The 11,154-nt window shown below is 38.1% G+C and overlaps 1 protein-coding gene across 1 annotated transcript; it reads right to left on the bottom strand.

Moving 5' to 3' along the window:
- Window positions 1–2,967: 2,967 nt before the first annotated feature.
- On the bottom strand, window positions 2,968–7,519 carry LOC121733747 (toll-like receptor 6). Its single transcript, XM_042124097.1, has one exon. The coding sequence runs from the start codon at window positions 7,351–7,353 to the stop codon at window positions 3,328–3,330; it is 4,026 nt and encodes a 1,341-aa protein (XP_041980031.1). The 5' UTR covers window positions 7,354–7,519; the 3' UTR covers window positions 2,968–3,327.
- Between the last annotated feature and the right edge of the window lie 3,635 nt (window positions 7,520–11,154).

The raw sequence follows: 11,154 nt of genomic DNA, 5'->3' as shown, positions 1-11,154 counted from the left end.
GCGCTGTGTTTCGCCGAGTGAGTTTACCGGAGGCCCAATTCCCTTCCCTAACCTCCCCTATTACCTTCCCTTCCCGTCCCTACCCTCCCCTATTACCCTATTCCCTCTTAAAAGGCCGGCAACGCACCTGCAGCTCTTCTGATGCTGCGAGTGTCCGTGGGCGATGGAAGTTGCTTTCCATCAGGTGACCCGTTTGCTCGTATAATAAGGGGTTATTTCATTTAAAAAAAAAGACTGTGGTAATATTAGATTTGATATGATGAGTGATATCAACAACAATATTTTAGGAATAGGATCTACGGCCAAAGACTAGACTTTAAGGTAAAAAGTTATTGTCAAACTCATATTAATCTCATGATTATATCCAAAGAGAACTATACCATAAATATATTATTATAAAGAAAGTTTTTTTCTAGTATGATAATAATGATTTTCCTCAAGCGTATAGGTTACCACAACATACATTGATAGACATAATATTCACCTTTTGAAGTAAAGAGCACGTCACCAGCTAGCTCCTTCTTTGGGTCTATTTTGGGGCCACTTTATAAATAACACTTCTTGGCTTCGATCTATGATTCCTGTCATTTACTTATCTTAATACTCTACGAAACCAGACGGTCATCAAATCACATTTATCAAATTACAATAATTAAGATATCCACTAATGACCCATCATTAGGAGTTATAAAATTGACTAATTTTTATGATACTTAATAAATTGCTAAGTATACATTTCTACCTTTAACCAACATATATTATGCACTTAAAATATTATGTTAATTGTGTATTAACTTTTAATAGACACATCAAAACATAACTGTTAGTTATTAAAAGATTATTCAGTCTGCATATTAAATAATTTATCACTATACTAAATTAATTTATTTCAATTTAGCAAATCGGTAGGTCGAAGCCTAATTAAAAAACCAGTCAAATTCGTGTCTACTCACGCGCATTTTGGCGGTCGATGCTAGAACTCTACATTTTAACAAATTGCCTACTCTTTTACTTTTTTTTTTTTCTTTTATGAAATAAGGGGGCAAACGAGCAAACGGGTCACCTGATGGAAAGCAACTTCCGTCGCCCATGGACACTCGCAGCATCAGAAGAGCTGCATGTGCGTTGCCGGCCTTTTAAGAGGGAATAGGGTAATAGGGGAGGGTAGGGGAGGGTAGGAAAGGGAATAGGGTAGGGGATTGGGCCTCCGGTAAACTCACTCACTCGGCGAAACACAGCGCAAGCGCTGTTTCACGCCGGTTTTCTGTGAGAACGTGGTATTTATCCGGTCGAGCCGGCCCATTCTTGCCGAAGCATGGCTCTCCCACGTATATACCCTACTATCTCGACAACAGGAATTTTTAATGTGAAATGTGGACTGTCCACTTTGAAATATTTGATTTTGCTTCCTTAAATTTTATCATCAACGAGCTTTTGCCCGCGGCTTCGCTCGCGTTAAGAAGTATTATTATATACAAACTTTCATCCCCTATTTGAACCCCTTAGGGGTTGGAATTTATCAAAATCCTTTCTTAGCGGATGCCTACATCATGACATCTACCTGCATGCCAAATTTCAGCCCGATCCGTCCAGTGGTTTGGGCTGTGCGTTGATAGATCACTATGTCAATCAGTCAGTCACCTTTGAGTTTTATATATATAGATAAATAACCGCTACCAGGAATATAAAAAATGCTCTACCAAAAAAATCTATTGTCTAAACTTCGATCTTAGTCAAACTTTAGATTCATATAATTAATTTACTACAAATAATCTATATACGTAATCGATAACTGTAGTTTTTAATCTCGATAATTTATCATAACATCCTTTCCTTTATGGCATGTAAAGCTTCATTATAAAAATAGACGGAGATAGCAACAATGATGTATTGTTAGTCAAAGTTAGCTATTTAAATAAGGAGAGACATCGAAGCGCAATCAAAAGTCAATTACAAGGTGTGCTCATACCGGGCCGGCGCATGATTTATAGGAGCGCAGCGGGCGCGCGCGGCTCGGTCGCGGCCATTTTTAAAATTAAAACCTTACGACCACCAGATCTTATCCCCGATCGATCAATTTAGATAAAATAAATATTTATCCGCTGTATGTGATGTGGATGGGCGAATAATGTTATACAATAAATTGATTGTGACGGTGGATTTTTCATCTATCAAGTCGAGATCGTGAGATATGCATTTTCTCCATTGTTAAACCGATACTGGCATGTTGACCTGTTGCTGGCCACTTGTATAAAACATTATGAAGATGTCTGATGTCGGATCAAAGAAATAAAAGATTACGAAAAAGAACGCAGTAGTAGAAAACTTTTTACTACGATCTAAGAAAAAATGTAGTAGTCGAGAACTTTATACTAAGATAGAGTCTTTAAACAAAAGATGATAAATTAAACTTAATGTTTGGCTACGGTAAAATGTAAGTAGGAAGCAGCCTAATTATTGTCTTGATTACAGCTACTGTACTTTCTGCTAACTGTTACTGTAATGAAAATTAGCTCCTACAATTTATAATTTGATTGTAGAGACTTTTTAAAATTTACTTAATTATCTTAATTTTAAGTCAATTTGTTTCTAACTTTAATGTGTACCTAATCTGTAATTTTGAGAGAAATAAAATTCATTTATTGAGAAAATATTAATTTTATTTATACTCTGTATTTTGGAAGCGTAATTAATAAATACGATTTGTTCGATTCATATCTAAACATTACATCACAAATTATATAATTATACTTACACTACAAACTATTTACAATTGACTAGGGTACAGTTCAGTTCTTCCACAATTATACCTATATTTACACTGTTAGTCAGATGAATAAAAAATCCTTGTTTGAGATATTACTTAGGGGGAACTGCCGGATAGCCTATTTACCACTTAACTTGACAGATAGAGTATGGAGAATCTGTCAAATAAGTTGTGGATAGCCTAGCCGGCACTTTATCAGGAAGTTGTGAAACAGGCCCTTAGTAGCTCAAAATGGAGCGATAAGAAACAACAAAGATTCTTTATTCCTCTGGTTATAATCATGAAAATTATATTACATCATTAGAATAAAATAAGTACCTTATTTATCACAAAGTATTCGTTAAAATAAGTATATTACAGACTCTACATAGAGCAGGAACCGTAAACCTCAGACAAGGAATGTATTACAAATGTTTTCAAAACCAGGTACTCTACTTACACAAAAATTACAAGGTACATAAACAAACAATCGATCAAAATTTTGTAGTACACAGCACCATAATATATTCGATAGAAAGCCTTTTATAAATTACAAAACTATTTACATATTCTATCACAATTTATACAAAATACGTTTTTCTAACGTTGCCTGGTCTTGTATTAGACATGGGTATTTGCTGGGGAGGCCTGAGGGGGCGCTCCTCGCATTGGTGATTGTCTATGGATACATAGCTATGGTGATGGGGCAGCCTATCATCAGGTCTACCTTCGCTACTGGCTACCGAGCACGTCTCGTCCTCGGTACTCCTGGCGGAGACCTCAGCGCTCGCGCTGGTGGAATGCATAGGGCTAGACATCATTAGAATAGGCGGCGCCATCCCATACTTATACCACGGGTCGTGAGACGTCGGGGGGGCCGTGTACCTTAAATTACCATGCCTATTAAACCCCTCCCGATTGCCCGCTTTCACGTTATTCGCGTTGTGAAGCGTCCGGTTCGGTAACGTGATGTCCACGTCGGGCAATCGAAAATTTAGCTTCTCCCAACAATTCCTCTCCCCCCACACTATCACTGTACACGTTTTCAACAACACTTTCAAGTCTGGGTCAATGTTTATGGCACTCAAGTCTGTCGTTACCAGGAAAATGATTTTTTGTCGTCTATGCCTAACGTTCACTGAATTTATAGCACTCTGTACGGCCGCCTTCGACTCGGGCGAGTACCACTCTTGTTGCAAGAAATTTATTGATAGCACTATCACCAGTCTTTTGGAACTCTCGGCCGCACTAACTAAACTATCACTAGATCGTCTCTCGATGAGTTGCAAGTCTCTATGTTGTAAACACAGAGCGTAACCTAAATTTTCTAACTCGGAGCTCACTGCACGAATAACGAAGTCTTCATCGCGTGGGTTGTACACAAAAAAAGCGTCAAAACGCTTGTTTTTATTGTCGTTCATATCTTTCGGTGTCGAACTAAAGATTCTTATTCCATATTTAGAATGTAACCACAACTTGAAGTCTTCACGGAACATGAATAGAATTGCGCACATCAAAAGTAGAATGATAAATATTATTAATACTGCGGCAATATACGGTATGTAATTTTCTACGCCATCATTACTCTCAATGAACAATCTCTTCAGCGTTTCTGTGCCGGTCTCCTCGGTTGTGGCCTCAGTTTTACATTCCTTCGCAACGGCCGCGATTGTTTTATTCATGGGCTGGTCGTGAGCGAAATAACACATCATTGTCTCAGTGTCTTTTGATTTTTTTACGAGCCATTGATTCAATTGTGCCACATCTTTACAATCGCATATCCAGTTGTTGCCATCGACTGAGACGCGCGTGCGAGGATTGTTGTCCGTAATGACCCGCCACGGCATATAATCAACGTAACCGTTATTGTCAAGGTCCAAATACTCCAGCGACGGCAGGTAATTAAAGGTATCGTTCTCTATAATTCGTATTTTATTGTCTTGAAGATACAATTCGTTCAGATTCTGGAGCCTCGTGAATTGTGTGTTCCTCAACACTTCTATGTTATTGTTTTCCAAATGAAGTACTCGCAGAGATTCGATACCGTTGAATGTTCTATTTTGTATTGTGTTTACACTGCTGTTGTTCAGATATAAAACCTGTAATCTTTTCTTTCCGATAAAGACATGGTTGCCTAGTTCCTTCAAATCATTTCCGTCCAAATAAATTTCGGTCGCGTCCATCGGTATTTGTTCCGGCACGTGATCGTAGCCGGCGCTGGAACAATCGACCACGTTGGAGTTCCAAGTTAGATCATGATAACACGAGCACTTATCAGGACAAGTCATCTTACAATCACAGGCATCAAAGTCACAACAATGGCACAAAGTGAAACAGTGAGATTCGTACTCACATAAAAATTCTGATGACTTTACCTCTAGTAGGAGCATATCGGAGTTGCTCCGAGAATGGGTTAAAGAGCATCGCACACTTTCTAAATCCATTACTCGAGGGCGCTGCCTTTGGTTATTTAATTGGTTTATTCTTTGAAGCCATTCCATTGTGCAGTCACATTCAAACGGATTCTCGCTTATATAGAACTCAGGTAAATCTTTATCTTCTGGAACAGCTGATATCGCAAAAGCACCGACGTCCAATGTTTTTATCTTATTCGCGTAAAGCATCACTTTGTTCAGATTATACTTTTGTAGGAAAGTACCTGGATTTATTTTCTCTATGAAGTTATTGTTTATAACAACAGTTTCGACGCTGCTCGGGAACGAAAACTCGTCGATACTTCGGATTTTATTGCTGCTAACATCCAGCATTTTTATATTGCTAGTTTCCTTCACACCATATGTGTCTTCCAATTTCTCAATTTTATTTTCATGCATATCCAGCCACTCGAGATTCGTAGGTGTATGGCTATAGTCGAACCAGAGTAATTCATTATTCGACACATTCAACCAAACTAGCGGCTGCGTGTTGGTAAAAATTCCTTTTAAATCGACTAATTTATTTCCATCGAGGCCGATAGCTTTTAGCTGCATATTTGATGCAAAAGCGCCGTCGTCAATCTGGTCGATGTTATTCGATGCCAAATTTAGTATTTGTAGTGACGGCAGTGCGGCGAACGTATCTTTAGATATCTTTTCAATCTTGTTACCCACGAGACGGAGGCCATACAAATCGTCTAGGCCGTCGAAATGCGTTGTCGTCACTTTTGTGATCCTGTTCATTCCTAAGTCGAGAGATGTCAAGAATCTTAGAGTTTTAATAGCTTCCGGTACCTCAGATAACTGGTTCCCGCTGAGGCCTAAGTCATGAAGCTTCGTTATGTTTTCAAACGAACGGGGCTCCACCTTTGTTATTCTATTGCCGTCCAAGAACAACTGGTTTAGGACATATAAATTTGAAAAGTGGCCGCTGTCGACTTCCACGATATTATTGTGGGCCAGCGATAGAGAATGTAGGTTTTTCAAATTGGAAAAGGCACCATCAGCAATGCGCGCTATGTTGTTGTATTCGAGGCTCAGGAATTGTAAATTATTTAAATCTTGGAATAGTAGGGCGTCAATTTTTGTTATTCTATTGTGGGATAAATTCAAAACAATCAACCTGACTAGGCCGGAGAACGTGTCTCTATTCACCCACTCACTTGTCAACTCATTCGACGAGAGATCTAATATTTGGAGTTGATCTAATCCTTCCAGCAGACCGGGCGCCAAAACACTTATTGAGTTGTTATTGAGATATATTTGTTTTATGTCCCTCGACGACTGGAACATCTCCGGCGGGAGAGCAGTCAGAGCGTTCGTCGATAAATTAAGTATTTGTAAGTCACTTAGGCCCACAAAAGCACGATCCGCCACAGAAGATATTCTGTTGTTCTGCACGAACAACTTTTGCAATGCACGTAAACTCGATAGTCCATTGTCCGGCAGCGAGCTAATTTCATTATACGACATGTCCAACGTTTCTAAAACTGTGTTACACGATTTTCCGGGGGCGGTCGGGCCGTTCCCCCAGTCGGAGAATCCCAAATTCGATATATCCTGCAGTCTATTTTGAGTAATATTCAGCTCCTTTAAATTGTACAGAGGGCAAAATATTTCGGAGGGGAGAATCCAAATATTATTATCTCCCAAATCAAGGTGCCGCAAATCAGTCAATCCACGGAAGGAGTCACGGTGAAATTCCATGGACATAGCGGACCAGTCGGTATTGTGCGTCCTTATACTCAAACTGCGCAAACTGCTGAGCGGCGACAGAACAGCTGACGGCACGTATCTTATTTTGCACGATTCAATTCGCATTTCTTTCAAGTTGTGAAACCGCGAGAGAATCTCCGTGCCCTCCTCCTTTCTTCGGCCGACGTCGAGGGAACTCTCGAAGAAGAGGACGTCGGTGCAGTGGAGGTCGAGCGCGGTGATGCGCTGCGCCTGCGAGGCGCTGAGTCCAGCCAGGAGGTCGGTGGCGCCGGCCGCGGTCCGCAGCGAGCAGGCCAGCTGCACCCGCGTAGGCTCGCCAGCGCCGCCCGACACGCGCTGCCACTCGCACTCCTGCGGAGCCTCCGCCACTCGACTAGTCAACGACGCGCCGCTCGCACCCAAGTGGAGCCAGCTCCACAGCGCGTAACACACCGTAAATAATTCCAGCGATAACATTTTGTCGTTTCACTTTGCGATTGTCACTAATTAATTTATCACAGTCCACACACACATCGCTGCATAGTCCAGGTGTACTCGGAAAAGTTTACGAATTTCCCGTCAAACTTGTTTCGAACGCATAACGATCGAAGTGCGCGATGCGCGGCGTGACAACACCGCTCCGATCGGGGCTCGCGAGGCGACTGACTGCCGGCGCGCGGCGTGCGAGCGGCTCGACCGGCCGGCTCCCCGCGCGGACTCCTCCCCCGACAGGGACGGAGGATATCGCCGTCGCCGGAAACTTAAAAGTTCACAACGGCAACAAGTTGCTCGCCGCAAGATTGGCATGAACAAAAGCGCACTTCGCGAGCTTTTGAGAACGTAGCGCTTACTTTGTTTGTTTTCTCGTAATAACAAAGTATCCAGTTGTGTGTGATGGTATTATTGTATTATTGATAGCGTAGCGCGACCGGTCGCATTTTTAAATTAGTTTCGTGATGGTTTTTTGCCTACGAAGTCGTTCTATGTAATTTACATTGACATTCGCTTTGATTAATTATTAAACCTTTAGCGCATGAATTATTACTTTAATACAAGTCAATATTAGATTAATAATAAATCTCACTAACTACTAGGCTCAAATACTTAAATGTTTTTACTCTAAGACTTAATCGCTATAATAAAACTACAAACTTTTAATCGCAGGAAAGTAGTTAAATTAATAACAGTGCAATGAATGCGTAGGAAAGTAGGAGCTAGAAATTGCGTGTGAAATAGGTGATTCCCGAGATAAAAATGTAGATTAAAATGGATGAGTCGAGTTCTCGGTATACCTGCATGTCCTTTATTATCTGTTATCTTGTTCCTGATAACGGAATGTTCTGCTATGACATCATTTTAACAAATTGCTCACCATTGTGTAGTAATGACTAAGTTTCAAAGGATTTGGCGAGGGTGTGACAATAGTTTTTTTCCGCTTTTAACACTTTGATAAGACTTGTAGAACTAATGGAAATGTAGAGATAGCGAGTGTGAACTGATTATTTCTTATGATAAATATATAAAATTAGAAACTTAACTAAAAATATGTAGAGTTGCAGGTAAAGGTGCAAGTGTGTTAAATCTTTTTACATATTTATTGTATTTTAAATAAATAATAATCTATTAAAATCAAAATTATTTTAAAACTAAGAATCCCAATTATGACGTTAGGCGTATATTTTAACTCTGTTTTAACTCAATACTTACCCAAGAAATGAAAGACCACTTAGCTCATTGTGAAACAAAACAAAGTGGAAATCTTAATCAGATAAGTAGTTTATGCTGAAAATATAAAATAATGGCTGCATATTTTCGAACACAATAGGTTAAGTTCGAGTACACTTGAGGTTATTCTGAAAGCGTTCGGTATATTTAAAAGGACTTCGGCACGGCACAAACAAAATTGGCCAAAACAGATCTGATCGAGGGCTCTCGGTTGTGAATGGTTCCCTGGCAATTGCCAGTAATTTACAAAACAAAAGCTTTATGTTATGTGGATTAAATCAGCATTCCGCAATATGTAGAGTCCGTTAACGTGTGTAACGCAGATTAGGCTTCATTACTTATTACGTTTAAGTATACAACTAGTATATTTTATTGTACCTTCAAATTGTTAAAATTTAAATTAGTAAATAGTATATAGAAAAAAAATCTAAATTAGTTACTACAACGATTATTCTAGTAAACATTAAAAAAATAGCATTATAGTACTACAAAGTATATTTATTGAATTATTACAATAATACCTAGCTAATTACAACATTTAAATTTTACTTTTCGTAAAACTTGTCGTGTATAAGTCGATGTAGAGTACTTTAAAATACAAGTAGCGCCATCTAGGTTTGTGAGCGAGAATTAAACACTCTACATCGACCGGATTTAATGATTTATTGATCTTTCTATTTTGTATCATCAAATTGTTGTTGGAAATTATATTAAAATGTATATGTAACTTCTCTCTATAGAAAAATATTTCTCTTTTTCAGCTCAACTAATTTAATAATTAAATAAAGGCTTTTGAAACTCCTCGAGAGCAGCATATTATGCATCGATGATCAAAATTTGATCCACTGTATCTACTGATCATGAGTCAGTCGAATAGGTAATACACGATAATGACATGAACAGTAGGAACCATCATGGAAACAGCACATGGTATCAGGTGCCCCGCCCTCCCGTTCAGGAAACAGTAAATCATTCGGAACAGTTTATGTTAACGATGCACCAGCTTGACCCCTCTATTTGTTGCAGAATTCATCATCATCATCATCACTATCATTATTTTTATAACATATTGTATAGGTTTAATTATTTATATTGGTCATAATTAAACAAAATATAATATTTTAAGGAAAAGTTTCGTTTTAGGAGCATTAAAGACTAATTGTCATAAAAAAAATTATTAATAATAATTAATAATACATATTTTCAAAAACCTACCAAAACTATTCCAGGTGAAAAAGCCAAGTCTCTTCAATCTATCCTTCGCAAAAATTTTCAAATTTCATAGAAGCCAAGTCTTGTTAAACTTATTTTATAGTTTTAATCAACATTCAGTGATTGACTACAGTTTTGTTTATTATGTGATCAAAGGCTTACAAAATAAAGTGTGGACAGCTTCAAAGGGTTCTTTCTAACTTCTAAGTCTGCTGAAAGTACCGTAGACTTTTGATGATGGGCAAAGTCAGCCACTAGGTGACAAAACGTTGAAACTTGTATGGACCGTTGGTGATAAAATACACCCATCAAAAAAGTCTTCGGGATATTTGTATTTTTGGAATATCTAAAAACCTGTCAGGAATTTTCGAAGACAGTGTATGGAACAATGATAGCTTATTTTTTAATATTTAATAAAACATATTATTAAAACACTTTTCCGAATTTTATCGTCAATCACAGGTACAGTCACAAAAAATCAATGATAAGTCAACAAATCTTTATTTCGTTTCATAAAGTGAAAATTTTATTCGAATGAGATATTTTTATTGCTGATTGTCAAATTAATAGTAATAATTTATACTGATCGATGTTTGGCTGCATACAGTATTTTTACAAAAAAATATTTATTGTGTCCTGCTGCGGTATGACACCCAGTCTTCTTTGCAATTTAAAGTCATTATTTTCAGTCGTCTAACTTACTAAAAATACTTAAAGGTTTTTGTTTGTCGTTATGCTTTTTGTCATTATTTGTTATATTCACAACATAACAAAAAGCGACAATATTAAGACAATGCAATCAGTAAAAAGGTTCCAGGAGAGCAACCAGCCCCTAGAAACTGACAAAACCATGCCGAGGAGTTTCCATCAAGTATATTATTTTGAATCGGCAGATTGCTTTTTATTGGTTGAAAGACTGATGTTGGTAACACATAATAGGACGAATGGTGGCTTTCTTTAGCCAGCCGTGGATGTCATACTCACTGCGGAATTATTAAAACACGTGATTTTAGTGAATCGAGATGAAATATAGCAAGCAGAGTTTTTATCAGCACCAGCGCCAGAGACAATTTCTTGTGTGTAACAGCATGCCACCATGGTTAATCTTCCAAATTAATTAAAAGCAAAATTCCGCATTTGCCATAATATTATGGTCTGGTCTGATCAATTATATGGTAATCTGACATGAATTTTGTCTATTGTGACTAGAACTAATGACTACAAAAAGCTTTGAGGTGTAGTGTAATATAAGATTTTTCAGTTATGTAAGATTTTTCAGTTTGTTGGATAACAGAAAAGTTACCTTAAATTGCAAAGAATATTCGGCTTCATACCGTAGCA

This window comes from Aricia agestis, chromosome 14 (genome assembly GCF_905147365.1).
Source record: "Aricia agestis chromosome 14, ilAriAges1.1, whole genome shotgun sequence".
NCBI lineage: Eukaryota > Metazoa > Arthropoda > Insecta > Lepidoptera > Lycaenidae > Aricia > Aricia agestis.
This window is presented reverse-complemented; position numbering and strand designations above follow the sequence as displayed.